Consider the following 26,957-nt stretch of genomic DNA (forward strand, 5'->3'; position numbering starts at 1 on the left):
TACTTCTCTTGAAAATCTCTGGTGAGGATGCCAGAATGTGGCATGATGCTTTACAGAAACCTGTAAAGCATCACAGTCAATTATCTCATACAGTGACTGCAGCACTAGCACAACAGAAGCAGCAAAAAAGATACTACTATCTCAAAGTTTAGGGACAGCTATTATATATTCTTTTGGCAAGTGCTTACAAAAATTATGGACAGTTCACATTTTTACCTGGCAGTAACCGAGTGATATGCATTGGAATCAACATTTTTAGCATTACAACATTTACCAAGGGTGTCTACAATTGTCATGTGTTTTTGAAACAATGAGCAGCAAGAAAATTCCCCAAAAGCACCTTATTTAGACTGTCAACTTCAACTTTTGAAAATGATTTTACATTTAACATTTTACTTCTGAGGTTCCTGTACCCTGGCAGTGACAATCTGTTTAATAAATAAATTTAAACTATTTTAAGATAAATGTTTTATTACGGTTTATTGTAATAAACTCAATGCAGAAAAACATAAACCAGCCAATATGACACTTACTTTTATAACTGGGAATAGAATGTGCAGTTGAGTTAAATCCTTTGGTAGGTGTCAGTACAGATCTTTTCATGTAATTTGGAAGAATTCAAAACATATTTTTCATAAAACTGTACATTCGATTCTGTATACAAATTACTGGTTTTAAATCACATCAAATCAAGGCCAGCAGCAATGCATATTATCTGTTCTCCAGTGCCTAGATGTAATTTGCACAAAGCAAAGCAATCCAGATAGGGAAGAAGGTTGGCATATACTTCAACATTAGAGCTGAGTGGCAAAGTACACTGTGATATTTCAACTGGGTGAGCTTTTCATGTATCTTTAATCATCTACTCAACTGAAACAAACTTAGGCAAATGTGCAAAGCGACTTGTTTAATGCTTTGCATTTGGCCACTTCAAGAGATAAAATATTTTTTGTATCAGAGCACTGGAAAGGTCATCTAATGCAACAGGTGAGCTATTAAACAAAGGAGTTCAGCATCCATATTCCATTTACCTTATTAGTGACATCCAAATTACAACTTGCTTCACAGAGTGCCATCACAATAGGAACATTCCCATCTTTGCAGGCCACATGCAGGGGAGTGTTGCCATGTCTGTCTTGGAAATCTACAAAACATCCTTGACTGATGAGAGTTTTAACTACTTCTATTTGACATCTTCTCACAGCAAGGTGTAAGGCTATATGACCATCCTGAAATAACAAGACAACGTGTAAGTGAGATTTAATAATGTTAAAAATCAAAGCATTTTGCAGAGTCACCATACTTTCACGTAACTGGGTGTATCTCCTTGCCTCAAGAATCACAACGGCTTTTATTTCGAGCGTGGAGGCAGTGAGATGCACAGTATCTGTCAGAACAAATCAGTATGGCATAAAAGCAAATTTCTATTAAGCCACCAGGCTTTGCAGTGGAATGGATGAAATGCAAATACACATTCTTTACTAAGAGCTTCCCTAGGAGGCGAGAGAGTGGCCAACTGTAACAACCAGTTGAATATTGTAAACCACTCTAGCGTTTGCTTACAGAAATTAGTGATGCAAAAGTCATGCAATCTACTTAGTGGTCAGGGCTTTCTCTCTGCAGAATAACTAAAAGAGACAGTGTGACTAGAAGCACATTTTAGAAGCAAAAGCATTTTTCTGAACTTGCTTTAGTAACTAAACAGCAATAAGAGGACAAACATACCAAAAGTGCTAGCAATGAAATGTTAAATTTCTTTCTTGGGATTACACCATGAAAGACAAAACCTGATTCTGAATTAAACAGAGTTACATTTTTAAGTAGTTAGAATTTAACTTATTGAAAATAGCTGTGATTTATCCAACCACTGGGAATCAAAGGCAAACAGTAAATCCATCATTTTTTCTCTTAACAGTTTGTTGCCAGTTACAGAACCCAAAGTTCCTGCCTTTTGTACAGTGTAACTCATAAGGTGGTAATTGATAAGGTGGTAATTGATAAGGTGATGATGAATCAGCAAAATCCCAACCATGGAAAAATAAACAGCAGCCAACTTTAAAGACTGCTGCAGTCACCCCCAGAGTGTCTGTGTGAATTACTCAGAAAATCCACATAATGGAAACAATGAAGCATTCAAATGAAGCAATTCAAAAAGATGGCTCTGTGACACCTTTGATGTCTGGATGTAATTCCTGACCAAAAGAAACTCAAATTAACCTTGTCTGTTGCATGAAGATCAGCCTCATGTTCTGCCAAGCATTCCACTATATCATGGTAACCTCTAGCAGATGCTGTCAGAAGCGGAGTCTCCCCTTCTTTGTTTTTAATGTTCACATTGCAACCTGCTTCACAGAGTGCTCTGGCAACAGAGTAGTAGCCGTGCCAAGCAGCACAATGCAGTGGGGTTTCTTCCTCCTATTAACATAAAAAATAAAAACAACAAAGCAGAGTTGAACCAAATGCCAGGAGGAACAATTCCCCAGCTTAACTTAGAAAGATGGCACAAAAGAAAAAGGTATTGTAGTTTCTAATGCTGACATTCTCAAAGCAAGGTAACGCCTTCTGATATACCAAGTGATTATAGCAATGTAATAGATTTTCACCATACTTCTCACCATAAAACTATCTACTGACAATACCTTGCATATCTAGTCTTAGTTTAGATGGTTCCATGCTCTTGAGCTAACTGTCTTGGTTCTCTCACTTGAAAACATTCTCTTTCATAAGAAACTTCTAAATCCTGTGTGCTGAGAGACTAATCCAATGTTTAAAACAGAACACTCACCAAGGAGATGCAAACCCCTGAACTCACAGAGCACAAACCACCACCCATACCTTTGTGATGTTGACTTTTGCCCTCTTTAAGCTTTCTGAGAGAGCCTGTGTTTTGTAACAGTAGTTGGTTGGCCTTATTTGTAGAAGAAAAACAGTCTCCATGACTTACCTTGTCTTGAAAGTTTGGATTGGATCCAATGCTACAGAGAAACTGAACCACATCCACATGCCCATACCGAGCTGCGACATGGAGAGCGGTCTCCCCAGACTGCAATTACAGAAGAACATGCCACTGTAATTTCATGTGTCACCCTAGACATACACTGCTGTGTACAGCCTGAATACAAGGCATGTACACTGCATGGGGTACTCCTCCCTCCCTGTAACCCAGTGGCACAGCTTCAGTCAGCACAGATCTTCCCCTTACAAGCTGTAGTTGTATGTGACAGACTTGACAGGTTATTTCCTCAAAGGCCTGACTTTTTCAGAACTTATTTTCCTACTTTACTTGTTCCAGGTCACAGCCACAACAGGATTTCTGAGCAATATGAAGAGGTAACTGCATGGGCAACTGGTGCTGAAACAGACCTCCTACTTCTATTCATTCTATTCCCATATGCCCCTCCTCTGCCTTATATATACAAATGTAAGGAGCTTGCCTAACACCTTGGTATGTCCTAGCATATTTGGGTCATTACATGTAATTATTTGCAACCTTTTATTGAAGTTGTACGAAAAATAAATGGCATTTTTATTAAGAGGATAACCTCTTTCCTAGTAGCCCTATTAGGAGTCAAACACTAATTTTGCTAATATGCCTTGCACTAGTTCTCTAAGGAAACTGTATTTCACAAGTGCCTATGTACTGCAGCTTTAGTCAGTATAAAAACACCACAACGGCATAAGATTTTAACAGCAACTAGTTTCTAGGGCAAATGTTGCTAAAGTAACACTGCTGGAGACAAGGTAAGTGCTCATCAGCTATAAATTGTTAGGCTTCATTATATTCAACTTAATAACAGTCAAATTTACCTGTCAGACAAAAGTGATTTTCAATCAAGAGGAATAAAAACCAGAATCACGATTTTGCCCTATGTTTCAATGAGAAATCTAGTTTTCAAGTGAAAATTAAGTTAAGTTTGTACTTCCCCACCTACCCACCATGTAGTCACCACACTTAAAATGCATGCTTGGTTAACATTTGTCAGGAAAACAATCAGTACATCCAGCTACTTTAAAGCTGTGTTATCACAGCCCTGTATGTCAGCTTATAAAACCACACTAAAAAACCCGGTCATATGGTTGGAATTACGGCACAGATGAAAATCATTCCGAAAGACCTTTCTCCTTGTTAAGATAAAGTTATAAGAAAAAAAGCTCTCTGCATGAAAAAGAATTCTTTGCTTACCTTATCCTTAACATCCAAAGGACATTTATTATCATCAAGAAATTTCAGTGTTTCTACATGACCATGTCGAGAAGCCCAATAGATTGCATTGGATCCAGCCTGTCATAAATATTCAATTACAGATCTTTTTGATCTTTTTAGAATCCTAATTCTAGATTATCAGATGAGGTATACATGCACTTTGATGTACACAGATATAACGAACAGATATTAAAGTTTACATGAACATATTTACTTTAAAAAAAATTCTAATTGAATCAACAACCCCACATACCAATGATGACAACAAAACCCCCTCTATGCAAAGGACGACTAACGGGATCACTAACAGCAAGGATAATCCTCTTCCTCTTTTTAAGGGAAGTTTTTTGGAAACAGTCATAAAAACCTTTCTGTTTCTGACTTTGCCATCTACAGATAGAGAAGCAGACAGTGCTTCAAGTTTGTTTTAAATGAATCCCAGACTGTTACACTACATTTTGGAAAAAAGCTTGCTGCAAAGTATACCTTCTGTCACGTACCAGTTCTAGTTGCAATATCATTCATCACTAACATGTGTATTCATCATTCCATGATAAATAAAGCTCACCACTGTGTTTCAGGGCAATCACTAATTTGAACTAATTGAGACAATTTTGCAAGCATGAACTGTATTTTAAGATTAGTATCAAATTATTTCCGCTAATAAAGTGATCAAAATCAGAGGATATGCACTAGAAACAAATGACATTATTAAAGATTTGCATTTATCTTTTTGCTGTAGAAGACAGTAAATGGGCTCTACAGCCAGCATTTTTTAGTTTCCAATACAACTTGGTCAGAACTGCTTGTCTTCTCCTAACTGTACCAAATAACTTACATAGAATGGTGACAAAGAAAAACCCTGACCTTATCTTGAACATCAATACGGGATCCATGCTTTAAAAGCAACTGAAGCATCTGAATGTTTCCACAGCCAGCAGCAATCAGTAGCGGAGGTGTTCCATGCTAACAATGAAATACAAATGAGAACAATCTATTCAATTTTTGAAGGCTTAAGAAAAGAAAGCGGAATAAAAAGCAAGTACTGAATGGCATCTCTGGGTTTCTAGTTTCAAATTATGTCTTCAGGGAACACTGTATAGAAATAATTTGTCCCCTTGACCAAAGAAATTTATTGCATGGCAATCTTCCAAATTTTTGGGATGAATTCACATCTACTACATGATACATCACACATTAAAGATATGTTTTTCAAATCTGGAATATTAATGTTAGGCTCTCATTAGGCCAGTCAGGTAAGTATGATCCCCTCTGCAACTCCTTTATATCTACATATCTACATTTAAAGCTGGATTACCTAAGGTATTTGCCAAGACGCAAGACACCAGCAACATATAGGAAAGTTAAATGGGACTGCACCACTAAAACACAAACCCACTGATTTTTTTAAAGGTAAAAAAAAGTAAAATAACAGATGCTTTCACTTTACAGTGCTCTTCATGAATATTTCTCAAAATACAGATTTGACAGTCTGGTTATTCCTACATATTCCGCCATGTTCATCTGCCACAAGAAACAACCACAAAGGCTAACATCTGATATACCGCTGCTCTTGACAACACCATTCCATTAACACTTTCTTAAAGGCCTAGGGGGGAAAAAACCCCAAACAACAACAACAACCAAACCAAACAAAAAAAACCCAAATATTTTAGGTTCCATTTTCAGGTAGTTTGAGAAGTCTGAACACAGAACACATTAAAATTTCTCCTAAAGAAAGTCAGAATCATTTCCCATCCACTGGTCTCTTCTTTTTGGGAGTTGTATTTCTATCTTACAACCATGCTGCTCTATTCAACAGGGTGATAGCTAGTCCCCCACGCACCTCAAGCAGACCCACACTACCTTGTTGGGTTGATTGACATCGTAATTTGTCAGAGATCCCAGAAGGTGCTGTAATCCAGGAAAATTGTCATCATTGATGGCATGAATAATAGCTTTCATTACAAAAGAATCTTCCTCATCCTTGTAATTAAATAAGAAAGAAGAAAAATTGTTAAAGGAAAAAAATCCCAATCTCAACAGCTGCCAAGACATGTAAAAAAAAAAGTAACATTTTCAAAGTCTTCAGCTGCAAGCTGTAACCCTTTGTGAAGCATACGGCTAACATGTCCACAAGTTATATGAAAAGAAAACCCACATCAAAACCCCCCTCACTTTTTCCATTACTGTTAAGTTTCCCCTTTCTTCACATATGTACCCATTACTCATCAAGATTCCAAACAGGTTTCTTTTATTAGTTGTACTTTCCTTTTCCTCCTAGGACTTCCAGTAGATGCAGTACTTGCATCAAATGAAACTAATTCCATGCATATATGTGAACATTAAAAATACCAAGAAGTACACAAATACAAACTGGAATATCAAGTCTTGCACCATCCATGACTATGACATAGGAGAAGTGCTTTGGATAAAGCTTTCATTTATTCAAATGGACCAGTTAAAAGTCTAGAATGTAAGTAATGAGCCTAGATCCCTCTGCAGCTGTAATTTTGTCGCTTGGTTGTTTTTTTTTCCATGCAGTAAAATGTCAGAGAACTGAAAATCACTGAGTCCAGTATTTGTATTACTCCTACCTCCTGTCTCCTGAGGTTTCAGATTTTTTTAGAACACTAACATTAGGCTACAATCCTTTCTGCTGCAACATAGGTTGAAATGCTGATCCAGTGTTAAAAGTCATAATGATAGCTGAGGTGGGGGAGGCAGAGAAAGGAGGGCAAGATGGAGAGAACAAAGAGCATGGAAGTAGAAAGATAAGAGGAAGAAAAGTAGAAATGAGTGGAGAGCTGCACAGGGAAGATAATATGGATAAAAAGGGCTCTGCAAAATATTTGACATTTGATCCTATTAATGCATTGAAAGATGAGGTTACCCAGCTCTAAACATATTAACATACGTAAGTTGCTGATCACAGGGAATTTGTGACACGTGTATTAAAACCTGGAGAGTAAGCTAAAGAAGAATGTTTTTGCATTTACAAGCATTTGTAATTACAAAGCATACAGCAATTGCTTCTGACTACTTAAATCTAGTAAATGCAATATTACAAACTGATTATTGGCCAACTGTCCTGGGTTCCGCAGTAGCAGTCATGTTTTTCCTTTGTGTTAACTGGTGCAGTGCAGTGTTTTGACTTTCAGCTCGGGAACAGAGCTGATAACAAGGATATTTTGGTTTGGCCAAGGACTTTGTGAGGCTCATGCTCTGCCAGGGAGGAGGGGAGGCTGTGAGGAAGCAGAGACGGGGCGCCTGACCCGGGCTAGCCGGGGAGGTATTCCATACCACAGCACGTCATGCCCAGGGTGAGGGGTAACTGGGAGTTACTCGGAAGGACAGGGGCTTCCGGGTGGAACTCGTTTTCTTGGCCGGTGGTATCGTATTCTCTTCCCTTGTTATTTTCCCTTATCATTGTTGTAGCTGATAGTAGCGGTGGTGATTTGTTGCTGGACTGTTTTTGTCTCAACCCGTAGGAGTTGCACTCTCTCGATCCTCCTCCCCGTTCCTCCGGGAGCGGGGAAGGGGAGAGCCCCGGTGCGGGGAGGCGGGGGGGGGAGACGGACACGGACCTCGATTGTTGTCAGCTCGGCACCACTCACTGGGAGTGAGTGAACAAGCTACCTGACTGGGTTTAAACCATGACACCCCCTTAAATAAATAACAGCTTGTGATACTGCTGTCTAGCATTTCACTGAATCTAAGAGTTTCAATGATTTTGAGTATTCTGTTAAAAAATGCCATATTATTTTACTCTACACAGTGCCGTAAAAAAATTCAGATGCAACTTTTTCACATTATAATTGTTACAGCACAAAAAATCCTCTTGAATAAAAACAAAGTTAGATGAATTTCTGGCTCTAGCTATCAAACTCACCACGGTAATTAATAAATTCAACTTCAAGGTTTGTGACGTGCAGAAAATCAGACTATCAGTAACTGATCTCTGCAGCCTTATTATCTATTTCATCCTACATAAGAGATTGATTAATCGCCGTATTTTTAACAACCCAATATTTCTGTTAAAATAATTTCAGAAAACGTTAAGTTTCAGATGTAATAAAGCATTCTAAGCATGTAAGTATACACTTACCAGAGTATCATCACTTCTAGCGACACTCATGTTACTTCTGGACAAGAAAGATCTCGATAATCTTTGGCACAAGGATATTAAGCGCACTGATTGCTTTTCAAAAACAGAAAGAAAAAAGCTATATTAAAAAAAAATTAAAAGGGAATACTGTCATATTAGCAAAACAAAGTGGAGCTTGAATTCAACACCCTCATCTCCTTTTTATATTGCATCTGAATCTTCAAATTCTTTTGCCATTTATAATGCAAACAGGGTATACATATACACTAAGCAAAGCTATATATTATTTTAGGATCACTACTGTTTCATCATGTTGTTCAAAATAAAGCAAACCTGATTTGTATTACATCCTCTGACTTACATTGAAAACATTTAAATGTAACTACTTTAAAGCATTTACACACAGAAAACCTAAACTGAGTGTGAATTAGCTGACAGCATTCCTTTAAATGCCAGGTGTCAAATCAGTTTAAGATATTCCTAGACCCACTATTTCATTTTAAGGCAGCAGACTAGTACTTGAATTTTATAAACACCATAGATGTTCACCTATCACAGCCACTGAACTGCAGAAAAAAACATTGTACTGCCTGCCTGAACATTTTGTGCCTTCAGACCATAGCTTAGCAAAATCATCCTATTTCCTGGCCTCTGTGACAATGAATGAAACTCCTTTTCTAATAACAGTGACCTCTCTTGTCTCACGTCTCATCTCTCCTCATGATAAAACAGATTTCACATACAACATTCATGCCCTCGTTTAGCCTCAGTGTGAACTCCCCTATGTGTATGCTGGAGGACGAAGGACCTGTCTCAATGAACTGCTCCTTGCACAAATCAATGCTTTCAACTAATACCTTGCCTCGCTTCTGGAAAAATAACCGATGCCAACCTTCTGAACAGGTTGGCAATCTCAGACCAAAACTCCTCTGCAAAAGAGACTAGTTTTTCCCTCCTACTCTGTGAAGTGTTGGCATAAGTACCGGAGCATTTCATTCTCTGAGGCCTGCTTAAACAATGCTTTGTTTATTGGGATTATTGTCACAAAAACATGTACCTACACTTAGAAATGCCTTAGAAATGTTAGAAAACATTACCAAGAGAGATGACAGCATACAGCTAGAGGCATAAAACAAAAAATCCATACACACACATTTGCATGCAGATCACTAACAAAGAAGTCTTCTCCCATACCACCATATTCCAAATGACAGAGGAATGGGTTTCTTCTTCCTCCTTTTTCACTCCTAAAGGCACTGATGTTTCCCTGGAGCAGGTAAGTATTACTACCGCATTTGTACGTCACCTATTTTCTTAAGATTTATTGAATGACTTACTTTCCATTTCCGTCGTGCTGCAAACTTTTTGAATTTCTCCATATTCACTGCAGATGCTTTTCTACTAAGTGCTTGCTGGGTGTCTTTAGGCTATGTGCAACAGGAAAATAAAACTGTAAATCCCAAAATTACATCCAGAACTTTCCTAAAATACCTTTCTGTATGCAAGACTCTGTCCTTCAGTGATGACTTCCACTTACATTATAATAATACTGTAATAATAAAGTAATCGTAAGCACATCATTTTAACATCCACAGCCTAGTGGCGCATGCAGACAGGATTTCCTCAGAAAATGCCCTGAAGAAAATCCAGACCTAAGAATATTTCATGCAATAGTAAAATCTGTTTTTTTTTTCATTTTTAACAAAATAAGTCAACACTCAACAGAATATTCAGCTTTATCCTTCTCCTCCCTCTATGACAGAGGCACTGGATGTCTCCTAAATAAATCCTGTCTTCTTGGAAGGCTTCCTGCTGATTCTAAATGCAACCAAACATTGTTCCAGTCTCAGTGTAATCAGCTGGATATTACACCAGCTACTTGTGGAACATACCAAATTTAGACTATACGTTCCCATACTTGAAGTAATTTTTATGGAGAAATGCAGGTAAAGGTAGTGAAGGGAACAGGAAAGAGAAGATACGATCAGTATGGTGGGGGAAAAATGCCTGGAAAGTTAAGATATAAAGGACCATAAAAGGGTACAAAACAACATGCCTTGTTGCAGAGTGGAGGCCTTGGTCCCTGAGAGACAAAACTGGGCAAAGCTTGCAGTATATGAAATCATTTCAGCATGTTTCAACTATTTGAGATTATCCCACCAAAATTCAGGAAAGCACAGTCAAATCTGTAGCTTGGTGTATAGGAGGAGAAATGTCTGCACTACAATGCTGAACTGGATTGGAACAGTTGTGGCATGGGTAAATATTCTGCTAACCAGCTCTCTGGGAAGTGAATGGGGTCAAATACACACTGTGAATTCCTAACACCTGGGAAATCAATGGCACTGAAGAGGTTTACTACTCACAATCAGAATGTGGTATGGAATTTGAAAAAAAAATTAAGTGGCAGGTATTACTATACCCATTAAGAAGTATGAGTCCCACTTCCTCCCTTTCAACCTAGCAACACCACAACAGCTCAAAGCAAATCACACACTATGGAACACTGGAAGAAGCAGACCACTGCCCTGCATTAACTGCTTTCTTCAGTTTAAAGAGGAAGGACAGAAGAGATGACCCTTTTCATTTTTTTCCTCCCAGTATAAAGAAGGAGATTAAAAGATGAAAACATGACAGGAAACTGACCAGGGGTCAGAGAATGTATCTTTGTCAGTGCAATGCTCCCTGAAGATTACCTTCTCTGCCTAAGCACTCATCTCAACAGTGGGCTACATCCCTACTGATGACTTACATAGAGGATATATTAAAGAAGTCCACATTCTGCACCTATTAGCTTTCATACAGACAGCTTTACAAAACAGTAAGTTATATCAAACAGTTATGCCAATTTTCCCTGTTAAGGAACTTGAAAAATGAAAGCGAAGTACGAAATGAAGAATGATTAAAAACAGGACAACAGAATGAATGACATGCTAACCTTGATCCAAGGATGCAGCAAACTATCTTGAATAGTCATTCTCTTCCTTTAATAGAATAAAAGGCAAGACTGTTTCAGATAGTAAAAAATACATACAGCTATATGTTTCTTAAACTAACATCTAAAAACATAACGTGAATTTGAAACACTAGAGACATAGGCTGCAACAGTGTATACACAACAGAAACAACTCACTTTGGATCCTTGACTAGAAGTCTTTGTATAAAGTCTTTAGCTAGCGCGCTGGTATTACTGAAGAACTCTTCTTCAAATTCATAATTCACAGCAGACACATTTGCTAATGTTTCCTGTTTTGTTTCTCCAAGGAATGGTGATGCACCACTTAGTCTGCAAGATAAGTGGTATTCCTCTCATTTCATGTTGTAACATTGCTGTTCCAACCTTCTGAGGGCAACTAACAGTAGAAAAGCGAACATTTTTATTTGCTGCTCTAAGACTGCAAACAGACTTTCAGGAGGATGTGCTGTAGCAGGGCAAAAAGCTTTGCTGTTATTTCAGGGAATACTGACCAAGATAAAGCCACTGTGGAAAATCATCTACAGATCTGAAGACAGCTTCCCATGCTATCTTAATGCTAATTAATGGCCTTCCTTTCAGTAAATATATTATTACTTTATGATTGTTCAACTTGAAACATGATGTGCAATCAAAATGGTTTGACTTCTACGAACACCACTGAAAATCCAGATGATGGAATCAGAATTAAAAAAAAAAGAAAAAAAAAAGAAAAAAAAAAAGAAAAAGCATTTTCAAGAGCACCCACAGATTTTGGTACTTACAGAATATAAGTTATTACACCGATGCTCCTGGAGTGAAAGGTAAAAAAAATGGGTGAGGGAGGGGGTAGAGAAACAGATGGAGGGACAGAGAGGAGAGAGAAAAAAAAAAAAAAGGTTAGAACATAAGAATAATCAAGAGAGATTTACTTCAAATAAGATCCAATAACTTACCACATATCTGCTTCAAGACCAAGAGGCTCATAATTTACTATTTCAGGAGCTAAAGGAGAAAGCAGGAAGATCAGTACGTAGTCAGAGAACAGATCTATGTCACTCTGAGCCTATACATGTCAGAGATAATAAGCTAAGATGTTGATAAAGACACCTTAATGCAAGTCTAAGTTGGAACTGAATGATACAAATTGCTTATTTACATTGCAAAATGTCATGAATTACACACAAAGTGCATAATCTGTATCTCAGCCAAACCAAGCTGTGCCACAAATTCTGTTTCATAGACTGAAAAGAATAGTTTGAAGAAAAAACAGTTTTCTTACCAACAAACTCCGGCGTTCCGAAGATATTTTTGAATTCATTTCCAAAGTCAATTTTGTGTGCTAAACCAAAATCAATAATCTTGATTCGAGGCTTTGGTACATTCCTGTCCAACAACATTATGTTTTCAGGCTTTGAGAAGGAGAAAGGGAAAGAGAAGGAGAGATTATACATAGGTACAAAATGTGCGATACATATCAGCATTACTCAGCACTGAACACTTCTCAGTCTAAAATTCTGTCTTCAACAGAAAAATCCCACCTTTTCCTATTATGATGTAACATATGCTAAAAATTAACTACAGTAAATTAGGATTTTGTGTTGATGACAGAGTGCTACGATTTCCACAGGGGCAAGCTTTTAGCTCTTGTAGATACAACAGCTGCAGTTTTCTTGTGGACTGACCGTAAGTGAAACACGCTGTCTTCCCTGAAGACCACAACTTCTGTACAACAGCCATTCAACCAGCCCTGGGAACTTGGCAAGAAGCAAAGTCACATAAACTAGCATTTGGGCTTGGTTAACATTACTCCTTGAAAGAAGTTTCTTTCACACTACAAGCAGTCAGGGAGGTATATCTTATTGCCTTTGGATCTCCAACATAAACTTTTTGAGTGGTCCAGCTCCCAGATTTTAAGGTTCAACATATTGACAAAAAACGAAGCAGAACAGGTCCTCATGTCTTTTCTATCTTATTTTAGAATACAGAGTTTGGATTATTTTACAGCAAAGATTTGCAAAACCATAAATGAAGTTAGGAGGTAAAATTTTGAGATTACCAAAGGAGCCTGATTTTACAGTCCATCACTTTAGTTAGGATACAGAACCAGCTACTTAGTCTCCATATCCTGACATGCCCATAAGATGGCATGCTTTGAAAAGTTCCTTAAGTTACATCCATCTTTGTTCAGGACTTCTGGAGTCATCCAGCTCAGCTTTTCATCATCACCCTTCTTTTACCTCTCCTCCCCAATGAGAGGGGCTGATATGTGCAAATGTAGTATTCTTCCTTCCCTTCCTACATTTCTGTTGCGTACTTCTATCGCTCGGCATACTTTGAGTCCTGTTGCATACAATTCCTATGTTCTTGGTATCTGGTGAAAGGGTGCTTTGTATTATTACATTGCCAATTTTGGCCAAAATTTACATTTCATATTGTAACAAATGTATGTCTTACTAGATTCACAATTTTTTTCTCTTGTTAACTGTCATATAAAGACCAAGTATATTACTGTAGGCAATGAGGATGAGACTGGGAAAGGTATGCTTATTCTAAAAATCATTTCCTTCTCTACCTCATGCTCAGAACGCAGCACCCCTTTCAGAACTGCACTGCAATGTAATAATTATGACTCCTTTTCCTATTATGGATATAGCTGCCAACTTCAGCCAACTTCAGGGTATGTTCAGCTGCCTACCTCTGAAAAAAATCTTACAGAAGAAAACATTCTGGAATTAAAACATTAAGAAAGCAATAACTGAGTTTAGATACAAAAGATATCTTTTCATTATCAAAAGGATGCAATTTAACAGGCTTTCAGAAAATGAATAAAAAAGCCCCAAGAGCAAAAAAAGCAGACAAAATGAGCTGCTCTGTTTGCTCCGTAAGAATGTTTGTATTTAACTCTGTACTGTTTCAATTTAGTACCTATAAATAACACACGACAGCAAAAAAAAAAAAAAAAGTTAAAAAATGCATCCTGTTGAGATTATTTCATCCAGATCCCGTTCACATTACATAAAATCATAATCATCATTTTTATTTTGAGACTGCTTCCCCAGAATGGTTTAATTTCATCGGAAGTTGCCATTTTCTGTGAAGAATCTTACATTAAAACCAGATGGGAACTATTTATGGTTCAGTAATTTCTTTTCAATGGCTGACCTTTCCCCCAGTCTACATAAGCTAGCAAAACAAAACTGCTGCCAAGGTCTGCATGACGGTGGATTTGTGGCTGGTGTTACAAAGGACTTTAATGGAAACTGCTTACAGTTGTCGAAGTTTTTATTTGCTCAACACACCTTAAGATCAAAGTGGGCAATTTGCAGAGAGTGGAGATACTGAACACCATTAAGTATCTGTTTGAGAAATTCTGTGGCTTCCTCCTCTGTGAGAGATTCTTTCTCGGCTAAGAAGTCGAAGAGCTCTCCACCTGCAACACTTGGAGAACAGAAGCAGAGTTACTGATGAGCTTCCTTTATCCAATGGATTCCTTTTAGCATAGGTAGTCTCGAACTAGCCTTGAAAAGGATACAGATGCTTTGAAATCTGTCAATACCAAAAAGAACATCAAAATAACTTAATTCAATACCCCAGATAGTTAGTAACTACTCCTCGTCCCTGTGAAAGGAATACAATAAAAAGAGTCTTATTTGCTAACAAAAGAAGGTTTAAAAAACCCAAATATATATAGTTGGCTGTATCTAAATTTAAATTAAGTAAAACCCACCCACGCTGTGTATGCACATTTAGAAGAACATAACTAGAAGTGAAGTATACTGAGAACATACCAATGTAGTGGGACATCTAGAAAATAAAACATGAATTGGTTCCTATCAGTAAAACATCAGATTTCCAACCCACTTCTCTCCCCCATTGAAAAATACAAAATTTAAAGTTTACTGTGAAACAGATACTGGTAGCTGCCCTGCTGTTCAGTTTCTAAAGTCCTCAAGGCATTCAACTCTTTGAAAACATAGTCTTTGAAATAGTGTATTACATTCAGCGTGTACGTTGTATTTGTTCTCTAACATTACCACCCTTTTCCTGCAATGCAAAGCCACTACTGCCCCCAAGTTTATTTCCAGCAAGTGTTTTAACTGTGCAGGCAGAAAGAGGGGTAAGAAGTGAGGAAGGTACATAAGCACATCTAGATTTTTGCGTTTGAGGAAGCAGAATAAACTGAAGATGACCCTTTTCTCAGCTCTGTCAGCAGTTTGGCAGGAGAGGCAATAACTGTCAACAGAAAAAAACAGATACTGAAGAGAATAGGAAACATGAACTACAACTATTCTTAAACAACCCATCTCCTCTCAGTTTAAGGACATACAGAGATGACTGTCTACTATGGCAAACTGTTTTTCCTGTTTATAAAAGTAGCTTTATTACTTAGAAATGTCTTAAAGACCATAAAGATAGTCATATTACCCCCTATATTTTGCACTGTATTGGGATCAGAAAGTACACCCTAATTTATGTTGCCTTTCTGTAGGGAAAACAATACAATCTGTTCACAATTTACATTTCTGATTATGAAAAATAATGGGATTAACACATAACAATAGCTAAACAATCTGTGCAAATTTCTGGAAATACATTTGACTACTTTACGTGTCAACTTTTCAAGAGACTTAATCTGCATTACTGTAATGCAAATTGCATGAAAAGTGTATTTTAATGAGCTCTTGGAGCTTTCACTGAGCTGCCTAGACAATAATGAGAGTATTGTTTCTGGTATTACTTGTGTTGTAGTATTTTCTGCATGAAAGCAATTACTTAAACAAAATGCCATTAAATACATGAATTATAGACTGGAAGGAAGAGAGGTAATTTTGGTTTTTTGCTTTTTTTTTTTAAAGAGATATTAAAATAGAATTTCTAAATATTAAATAATTTTACAGAGGCTGGTCAGAAAAATCTTACAAATGGATACACTTGCATATTCTCTCATTCTTTGCTTCCAACTGAAAAGACAGGAAAAGGTTTTCAGGCAAAGGTCTGTATCTGCAGCATTTTATGATAATGCACAGAAACATGGATGGTGACACAGTGCTGGCATTTCTCTTCATTTTCAGTTACTGGGCTAAGAGACTTAGACATCCATGGAACTTGTTTCCAAGTGGATGTCTGCTGCATTTGCCAGGAGGCTGTTAGCTGGAGCACAGCCATGCCACACAGAGCAGATTCACTTGTGGTTGCTTCCCCAGACATGGGCAGACGCAGAAGCAGTCACAGCAAACCCCGGCAGCTCCGTGCACTCAGCATGGTTTGCCATTGGGCTGTTACGCAGTTTGGTGAGCTGGCGGAGCTGGACCCTTGGCTGAGGAAGAGTCCCAAAGGCTCTATCAAACACATGGTTATATGGTCTACTTCTCATGTGAAACAGTGAAAGTGCACGATGATGCTTAAAGCATCAGAAATGCAAAAGAAGTACTCAAAGCACACATTTTCAGCAACAGCAACTTGCAACACTGTGCTGCCCATCCTGCAGTCTAAAACAGACTGCGACTGTGTCACACAGGTATTGGTATGTTTTATGGCTGTTACAGTTTAGTCTTACACCCACTGGCATATTAAAGATAGGCAATCTCTGTGAAACTTATTAATCATCTGTAAACAAGTAGCACTGATTACACACCTTCCTCTTAGATCCAGAAGAATGATTTAATTCCCAATGTTTACTTATTTTCAAGTTACCTAACAAAGAAACGTTAACTGTGTTTGTGTAAAATGGAAAGAGTCTCCTCCAGGTTCTTATCTGCAATCATTCCATTTCGTGCAATTTTGCATCCTGAAACTTTACACTGCATGAAATTGTAAATTTTATGCACATGCACCTTTATGCGCCCCAAAGATGTCACATTTGTGAGTAGTTAATTGCATGAGATCACATATGTCTTTTCTCTAGCACTGCTGAGTACTATCCTGTCATTGCCACAGGTTAGTTTTAGTGACATTTCTTTTACGTGAAGCCTTATGCTAGAGCAAAATTGAATGTTACCTGTATTTCGCAGGTAATATAACTAGTGCTTGTCAATCTTAAAACTGAGGTCCAGAGAACCTAACTGGTTAAAAAAAAAAAAAAAATAACTGTTTTTTTTTTTCCCCTTAAAATTCTAAGCTAGTTAGCAAAAGTTGCAGATTTTTATTAAGTAAGTGCTGTGTGCTTCTTTAGATGCCTGTGACCTAAGTGACTTGGTAGCCCTGTACTTAAGGAGTGGGTGGGTGAGGGACTGGATGTAATACACTCACAGCTTTGTTCCAGAAGCAGCTGGACCTCTGGTCTACAGGATTTTAGTGTTCCCTTCACATTACTCATCTTAGCCTTAATGCCTAGGGTAAGATCCCATGCAGGTTCACCTCACTGCAAGGCAACTACTTCAAGAAAATCACAGAGGTTTAATACAGCTTACAAGTTTCACTTCCACAATTAATTCACTGCATTATAGTGACCCAGGTCTATATTCAGAGCCTGCTTTCACACATTTCATTACCAGATTATATATCTAAAATCACTAGATGATCTTGACTGGACTTTCAGATGTCTCAGGTCAAAGAAATTTATTAGAACAAGCCAATAGAGACACTAGCTACGTAAGCTATTGCAGCCTTCACAAACCTCCTAAAATCTTGCTGGGTTTTCAAGCCTAGCCCTGCACCTCAGCCAGGATAACAGAGTCCCACGGTAAACAAACACTGCATATTTTACTATCCCAGGGTCACCTTCAGAGGTGGAGCCAGAAACCAAGCAGAAACACCATTCCACCACCACTGCACATGCGCACATCCCATCTCATGCACAAATGCAATCTTAATCTAAAGGAGAAGGGGCAGACAACTCCATACATCAGCTTCTACAACTGATCTTTTTGAATGTCACCTTCTCCCAAGTAGTACACTGGTTCCACTTCTATTACAATCCTTCAGCCTTGTTTCTAAGTTAGCTTTAGTGTGGCTGGTGCATGAATGCCTTGTTGAAATCTGTCTGAAACCAGGTCATTATGCGTGTTTCCAGAGCCATGCAAACTGCCTTCAGGGCTCTGCAAAGAGGCCCATGCAGCCAGCATCTAGCAGACTGCCATCAACCAGTGGCTGGATAGATTGCTTCCTCAAGGGAGTAGAGGCAAGAGGTTAACCAAGCAGTAATGTTTCTTCCTGTAGAGCACTTTGGAGTGTCTGAACCTCGTATACTCGGGAAGCACAGACGTTCTCTTCAATTTCTCTGTTTGCTGGTAGGAATTATCACACAGCTTTCTGAGCAGTTCATCTGTGCTGCAACAACTCTGATCGCCAAAGTGCTCATAAATAACTGATAGGGAACAACCTATACCCCTTCAGATTAACAGAAGAGCTTGATTACAGCCAAGTCACAGCTAATTCCTTTATAGCTGCAAAGCCCCTATATTCTCCTTCACACACTGTTTTCCTTTAAAGCATTAGTTCTTTAATATTCCTGCATAAAAGTCTGTAGCTTACATTTAAACCAAGTCACAATTCTGCAGGCATCATAGGGTGTTCAATTATTTTGCTCAATAAAACAAGAATTTGTGACTCCTGGAGATGACAATTTTAATGATAAAATTTTAATCATAAAGGACATGTTACATTATTGACCATGATATAACACAGAAAGCCATAAGGGCTCAGTAAATCTATTTTCACTGTTATAGCATGACTGCATTTTACACTGGTTTTGAGTAGCAGAGCACGTTTTCATAAATACTTTGTACAAGCATTTTCACTAAGAGCAAAGCTGATACGGTACGTGTTGCTTCCCCAGCATTTCGAGGCAATACTGCTAGCTCTCCCTAGACTGATGCAAATACAATAAAGCTTTGGGTCAACTGCATTCTTTTTTTATAAAATGCCGCAGTGGTAAAAGCATTTCACAAGCATTCTCAAAGGAAGGTCTGCAACCCACATATTTCCCTCTGGGAATGAAAATATACCACCTCCGGGGAAAAAGGGTTTCTGGATAGTGCTTTTGCAAGTTGCCAGACTTTCTTAACTATGAAATGGAACTGATCACCAGATCTCAGAGGAAGTCATTATGGGAACCTACACAGGGAACTTAGAACTAATTAACCTTCTCAGCACAGTCACCTTGTAACAACCCAGTCATATGCCATGTTGATCACACTGCTCATATTGTAACAGCACGCTAAATGGTAATTAATGATTACCTAAGGATTTCTAATAAAGTTAAAAAACCACAAACAAACCCCCTAACCCAAATGCAAACCCCTTGCTTGAAGAAAATTAACCTTGTAAGTTGAAGCTTACAAAGCTTAACTTGCCTTGCCTACATTCTGAAGCAACATAAACTAGTAAAATTGAAGATTTCCACAACCATTTTATTTCATTTTTTAAAAGCAGGTTTGATAAATTATCTGAAACCTTCTCTAATCCATGTCAACTGCAAAATAAATGCTTTCTCTAAGCATCCTGTGGTCAAATGGCTGCTGTATGACCCTTTCCATTCCTTTAAAACAGAAGTTATCAGCCGAAGACTAGACTGAAAAATTGCTACTTCTGTTTTATTTAAGGTTAAGTGGTCTTACCTCCACTGCTTTTCACAACCTTTATGAATTGTGCAGTTACCAACCCACTCATCAGAAGTACAAAGTGTACCACATGTTTTGAAAGAGCAGAATAAGTCAGTTAGCTGTTTCCTACTCACAGAAAAACACTGCGCTTAGCTTTTTCTTTATCTAGCTACCAGAAATATCAAGACATGTTACAGCATCGCTATGCCTCATCATTTTCCTTTGTCCAGCTTCCATTAGACACACCAGCTGTAATGAAATAATCTCTTCAGTGTGACTGAAATCTCTCAGACACTGTGATGCTAAGGACTAAATTCTAAAGAAAGTATATAAGAACTTTTTTAAAAAGCATAAACCTAGTATTTAATACACAACGACTTGTAAGTCAATGTCATTCCTCTTTCTGAGCTGACACTTTCAAAGCTTTCTTCTTTTCTTTTCTGAAGTTTAGCATGTTATTCATCATTCAGAACTATGCTACAAGAGCTGTCTTCAGTTAAGATTTCCAATTCAGAAATGAAGGTATGTTTCTTGCAGAGAAAAACTCCATCCACAGCTTCCCACTGAAAAGAGTCAGCTATTGCTATCAAGCTATTTTAAAAGGTGATACCATCTGCATTACTTTTGAGCATTCTAAGGAACTACCATATAGTTTAAGATAAGGGTATTCATTCTTTGCAGTCGAACTGAGAAACCATAACCAAGGCTCTACAAAGCACCACACACGGTATATTTTGTAGGTCTGCAGTCTAAATGAAAACAGAACAAAGTGGAAGGAAAAACACAACTGAAGAGTCAGATTATGCATCAAAGGTCAGCAAAAGGGGAACCAAGTAGATGCAAAACATGCTTGAGGAAAGAAAATAATCATTACTGTGCAACAGAAGCATCTGTCCTTTCTACTCTGTGAAGTCTGAGAAAATGATGGCTTCAGCAGAACTCACTGAAATAGCTAAGAAATAACAGAGACTACTTCCTGCAGCTGGATAGAAAAAAGTACCATAAAATTCTGACTAATTAATTATTTATGTGAATGGAGAAAAAAATCCACAAAAACTATTACAGTTTTAAGCTAGATGAGGAAGAGACAGTGTCTTCTAGTTAGTATGTAATATGCACAGCATTCCTGGCAAGCTGATGAAAGAATTCATAGAATGGGAATTTCAAAGGTTATTTCCAAATCAGGGAGACACTTGCCATTAAGGAAGACCTAGAAATATGAAAATATGCCTGATTTCTCTAAATATACCAGGAGTGTCTCTCTAAATATACAACGCTCTTCAAGACTATCTCATGCTAGTGTCTAATTTCTGAAACTCTTAAGGATGCACTTGACTATTAAATATTTCATAGTTTTTTGTTTGGTTTTGTGAGGTTTTTTTTTGGTTGGTTTGTTTTTTGTAGGGTCAGTGAGATAAGGTAGTTGAAAGAAAAAACACCAGATATCTACGTGGATAGTTTTTGATACGCAGCTCTGTTCTGCATTCAGTGTTGTGAGGACCTTGCAACCATAATAATTAACTAACTGCCTACATATTTCTGCATACAAATCACCACATTGAATACTTTGCTGGCTGATGTAACATTTACCACAAGGGAATGAAGTGAAAATTTGTAGAGACAATCATGTCTGAGAAACAGCTGACTAATAACACATGAAAATGTTTAGGATGCTGCACACAATACTGCAAGCCTCCTGCTGAACCCGGAGATAAAAATCAATACTGAACACGCAATAGTCACTCTTGCCCTGAGACTGTGGATGTCAACATCTGGCAGCCAGCAAAAGGGCAGCTGCAGTGGCTTGATCTCTGTGGGCTGCAGCTTCTACCAAGAACAGAAACCAGAGATACTTTTCCTCACCTCTGCTCGTGTTGCTACCCTTGCTTATTAACATTAGTGTTTCCTCTGGGCTTTTGTTTTGTCATGAATTTCCCATACATAGCTGGAGTGTTGATTTTTAGTTTCTCTCTAAATTCTAGAAAAATCAAGTTACACAAAATTCTGTCTGTATGTGGTATACTGTCTCAAGTCATAAAGGAACATGAGTCCCAGGAAAAATGTTATTTTCTGAGCAGAAGGGAAAACAGCCACTTAGGATGGGTTCTGAGCAGAGCAAACCAAGTTATTTAATGAGCTTTCAGCTTTGCATTTGTTTGAAACTGTTCTGTAAGAGCAAAGAATGTCAGGGGAGTAAGTCTCTAGGCATAATGCAAATACTAGAACATAAGAAGAAAGGGATTACATATTTAAGTCTCTAAGCATGTAACTGAAATGACAATTTTTTTTGTCTTTTCAGTAGCTTTACATACTATCATAGTGATTTTCAGAATCACAAAACGTTACAGCAATTAGCAAATTCAGTTTACAAAGGGTTCACAAATGTGTCATTTCTTCCTCTAAGTAAATTAATGCATTACCTTTGTGATATCCCAAATAGCACTTAAACCTGAAAGTCTCACATTGCAGTTGGAAAGCAAAAAAAAGACGTTTCCAGCAGAAACTATATGGAGATTGTTAACTAGGCAAAACAACCAGTTAAATTGTAATGCCAACAGTTTGCTGAGCTTCATACCATCAATGTTAAGAAATATTAACGCGCATTTTCAGAAGCAGGATCTGCTTCCATTTAATGAACCTCAGGAGGTACACACAGACACAGACAGCAAACTTGTTGCCAGAAGAGCTCCTATCCATGTAGAAAGGGATTGGGGTGCAGAACAGCCCCATTCCTCCTACTGCTGTCCATGATTACTGTGTCCTCTTCAGAGCTTTCAAGTCCAGACACTGGCCAGATATCAGCTGGACAGATTACAGAACAGAAAGCATGCACTGCAGAAGCAGGGATACAAGGTTATAGACAGAAGGAATGTGATAGCTAGTATCAATGGGGAGAGGAAAAAGGATCACACTAATTTTGCTGAGAATTCATGACACATTTAAAGTGCTCCAAACGAAAACCAGCAGTAGTAGATATTCTGACAGGAACATAAGGTAATTTTACTTCATAGAGGATGATAGTTAATCTTTGTTAAAAAAAACACCAAAACTTGTTTAAATTACCCCAAGTTAACAAACTAATACAAATGTGTACTTCTGGAACTAAAAAAAACACCCAGAGCACAAAAAGTATTACAGTAAATCACCACATACTGGACTAGAAGTGTAAAAGTATGTCCTAATGTAACAAAGTAGTATCATGCATGTACATACCACAGAAAAGATGAAAATCCAACTTTCCGGTATTCTTTTTAAATCTAGGCTGCAAATCTATAGATACGTTACTGAAAGAGCACAAAACTAAAGTATTCTTGTAAAGCAAGTGAAAATAACATTTACCAAAGCTAGTAAACAGGAAGATATAACCTTCATAAGAAAAATTACATGAACAGCCAAGGAAAAGACACAAGTGCTGCCCAAGAATCTGGTACCAAATCACAGAGCAGGAATGCTAATTATACAGTGTCAGGTATGCACCTTATGTAAAGATATGCATGTCCCACCAGCAGGCACTGCCAACCTGTAATGGGTGAGTGATGCTTAACTTCCAAACTTGCAATCTTTGAGGAACTGGAAGCCAGACTTGAAAGAATGCAGAAGTGTTCTCTGGCAATATATTTACTTCAACCTATTAACAATAACCTTGGATGCAAAATGGGAACTAAAGCTATATGAAACGACATGAAAGTTCAGTTTACATTTACATAGGACAGAACTGGGAAAATTCTGTTCTCTGTTAAGCAGGTTAAAAAAAAAAAAAAAGGAGAAAAAGCTATGATGCTACTTCTTTACATCAACATAAAGCATAGCAAAATTTGCTAAACTAATGTCCACTTAGAATCTGTATTTCCCCCTGCTCTTATCTTTATATCAGTTTACTTAGCCCCAGGTCATTCCTCTGGATCCATAACATCAACAGTGCTTAAAGTAACAAGCAGAATAAAATTCTAATATGCTGGTTTGGGGTGGTTTTTTTTTAACCTTTGTAGTAGATTGTGTGGTGCACCGTAGTGAAAAATATGTGTAGAGATCAAGAAGCTACAACTCTGACTTAAAACTAAAGAATTCTAAGGCTATTACTGATCACCTTTTGGGGTGGTAATTAAATCATTAAATTCCTAAGATTCTCAGAAAAAGCATCTATTTTGTTAAAACAAACCAACCAACCAACCAACCAACCAACCAACCAATATTTTGTTACTAGTCCCTAGGTCTCTACAGCTACTTACAGCTCCAGAATAAGAATGACGTCTGTTTTGTTCTCATAAACATCATGCAGGGTGATCACATTAGGATGTCGAATCTCTTTTAGTATGCAGACTTCTCGCTCGATATCTTCCCGACTCACCCCGCGCCGGCTGGATTTCGTTCTTCGTTTCTTGATGAATTTTGCTGCAAACTGCTGGCCAGTGCTTTTCTCACGGCATTTTTTCACTACTGCAAACTGCCCACTAAAAAAGAAATGGGGCAGGGGGTGGGGAGAGGAATGAAGGTAAGTGTTTGCTTCAAGGAAGTGTTAAAAGTATCCTCTATTTAACACAGTGGGAAAAAGAGCTGTAACTGAATTACCAATTTGACTAAAGTACATTACTGCTTTTTTATGCAGTCTAGAATAATACTGAAAAAAACACTAGAAAAGACAGAAAAGGCAAGTTAAGGTACTGCTTTTACATCACATAACCATACATACACACACATTTCAGTGTATCTGTAAGTAAAAGATAACACCTCTGTAGATTATTGGATTTTTGACAAATAGTGCATTGGGGATTACTGGGCAAAAGTAATGATTTCTGGATTTCTCCTTCTATATGCATGTTAAGGATAATTTTTTGTTGTTCTGGTAGAGAGACAGTGCTTAGTTTGTTCCAATCTATATGATCTGTCAAAATTCGCTTTATTCTGTCCTAAAGTATGTGTCTTATTTTCTTTTGTTTGTTTCTTTCTTTCATTTTTTGTGTGGGAGTTCTTTTGGGTTTTTTTTCTTTTTTTGTTTTGTTTTGTGTTTTTTTTTGGGGGGGGGTATGTTTTGATTGTTTTGTTTTTTTTTATGATACTGGGTTGCAGGGCTTTGGGTTTTAGCTTTAAAAGCACTAACTACATACAGCAATATCAAGAATTACAGCTATTGTATCATCTTCTTAAGTAGGAAGTGTTTGAAAGTGAGAAAAATACCAAAGTACTGAGGAACAAAAACCTGTGACTGTGTTACATACCAGAAGAAACTTCAGCAAGTTGCTGACTCCAATATGTTATCGTTTGACATACAAGCCTGTTGCTTCTAGATCTACAGACCGGTTCTAATTGGAAATCACCAGGAATCTAATGCTGAGTTAAAGCAACCCCAGGATTTCTAATGTTGCTGAGTTCTGCTTTTAAGTTTTCTTGATCTCTCACTGGCAATTCTGGTTTTGGTTTATTTGACTGTATGAAGAATTTGCAAAATTATAAATTTATGCCAATGAGAAAATCTTCTGAAGTTAGCCTACCCTGTTAACTGAAGAAGTGTTGTCCCCTAAAGTAGACTTAGAACAGCAGTTAAATCAAAGCTAAGCCTAGTAGGCTTATATCTAGGTATGTATAATTCTACCCATACCATGAAGAGGAGCTGACTTATATTAGTGGTTAATTAATTACAGCTGACAGATCTCTCTAGAAGATGTATCACCTGCAAAAAGGGCATCACATAATGACAAAGTGCCAAGCGGGAATCACCCACATCTCATGCAGGAACTAAATGCACAATACTACTTTATTACTGGAGAATGAACATGTGCCAAATATGCCAGCAAAGTAATTACACAATTAAGGTGTGCACAATATATAGAAAATAGAAGATGGTAAGTGTTCAGCAACCATTTTATGCAATAAATGAAGATAATAAAATGCCGTAAGAGAAAACCACACTCATGATTATTAAACTTAAAGGGCTGATCAGCTAAGAATACCTTATGCTGCTGTGTCGCCACTGTCACCATTACTATGCTGACCCTATACAGAACCCCGAGTGACAAATTGACTTGAACTGGGACACGCAGTTGGGCAAGGCAAAATAATTGTCACCTCTAGAAGGCAGGGCAAAGAGATCCTTTTCTAGGAAGCCACCATTAAGGTAGCTGCCACTGGGTGTGAGAGAAATAAACCCACAGGCAGTGAGAGAAATAAAGAGAAGCAAAACAAACAGCCTTTTAAGTTTCAAAGTTTGGTTGTATTTCAAGGTTATGATCACCATTCAAACCTAATTCTTCCTTATTTCCTGAAATCAGTTTATGAATTTGTGAGATGACTTTACGCTGCATGAAAAAAATCCTTGCCTTAAACTGCCTCTCTCCTTCCCCAGTTCTGCATAAAGTTGTCAAGGGCCAGGTTCAGACAGGGCTCAACACATTATTACAAACTGCACTAGACAGAGCACTGCTTTAAGCCACTCCATATCCTCTTACCCATTACATGGAGGTTGGAAGACCTGCTTCACTTACCTAGACTTGGTTAGCTAGTGATATCTGAGATGCTCTAGGACACCTAAGACATTGACATGGGGCTGGCAGATGGGGCAAATAACCTCTGAAAGATGTGTGTCATCCTAAACTGGCAGCAGAGGGCTAGACCAAACCTCTCCGCTTGATCCACACCAACTGTTCCTGCAACAATGGCTCTGGGTTTGATCTCCAGGGTCTGAGCATTTTTACACTGTGGACAGCAGGCCAGAGTTGTACCATGTGCACTGAGGTATTTGCAATGTTGCAGAGAACACACCCAGTCTTCTGGCTCTTGCTTATGCGAGGGAAAGGAGCAATTCACTGTCTCCTGCAGAACATGCACATCTCCACAGAGATATGCAGCTTTACTTAAAAAGCAATCAGCTTTTCAGACAGTTCCCAGTTCCAGAGAAACTGCGAAGTCAGGCAGCAGACAGAGCAGGCATCACCACACTCTCAACAGCTACTCAAGCTCATAAGCCATAAGGAAGTAAAAAGCCATTGCTTTCATTTTGGCCACCTGGTTGGCTTTCAGGCTAGAAGCCTGAACTGCCTGATATAGTAAGAAAAATATTTCTCCTTATGATTCATCCATAGGCATGAATGCTACGTGGCTAACCACTTAACAATGCTCACCTCTTAAGTCTAGGGCAAAACCTACTTCTTC

The 26,957-nt window shown here is 38.0% G+C and overlaps 1 protein-coding gene across 3 annotated transcripts in view; it reads right to left on the reverse strand.

Annotated features, from left to right (window-relative positions):
* Positions 1-26,957, reverse strand: part of DAPK1 (death associated protein kinase 1) — a 91,754-nt gene that overhangs the window by 22,044 nt on the left and 42,753 nt on the right. For 2 of the 3 annotated variants that reach the window (XM_062640161.1, XM_062640152.1), the window contains 15 exons: positions 24,041-24,262; positions 14,568-14,706; positions 12,548-12,677; positions 12,222-12,270; positions 12,051-12,077; positions 11,446-11,598; positions 11,251-11,296; positions 9,650-9,739; positions 8,313-8,405; positions 6,071-6,190; positions 5,072-5,170; positions 4,184-4,282; positions 2,945-3,043; positions 2,218-2,415; positions 1,032-1,229 (listed from right to left, as the gene is read on the reverse strand). In XM_062640161.1, the coding sequence (XP_062496145.1) occupies positions 1,032-1,229; positions 2,218-2,415; positions 2,945-3,043; positions 4,184-4,282; positions 5,072-5,170; positions 6,071-6,190; positions 8,313-8,405; positions 9,650-9,739; positions 11,251-11,296; positions 11,446-11,598; positions 12,051-12,077; positions 12,222-12,270; positions 12,548-12,677; positions 14,568-14,706; positions 24,041-24,262 (1,762 nt within the window). Of the gene's footprint in view, positions 1-1,031; positions 1,230-2,217; positions 2,416-2,944; positions 3,044-4,183; positions 4,283-5,071; positions 5,171-6,070; positions 6,191-8,312; positions 8,406-9,486; positions 9,580-9,649; positions 9,740-11,250; positions 11,297-11,445; positions 11,599-12,050; positions 12,078-12,221; positions 12,271-12,547; positions 12,678-14,567; positions 14,707-24,040; positions 24,263-26,957 lie in introns of all 3 variants that reach the window. The other variant, XM_062640168.1, reaches the window with a different exon arrangement.

The sequence above is a fragment of the Pezoporus occidentalis genome, unplaced genomic scaffold, assembly GCF_034315485.1.
Source record: "Pezoporus occidentalis ecotype Australia unplaced genomic scaffold, CSIRO_AGI_Poc_V1 ctg117, whole genome shotgun sequence".
NCBI lineage: Eukaryota > Metazoa > Chordata > Aves > Psittaciformes > Psittacidae > Pezoporus > Pezoporus occidentalis.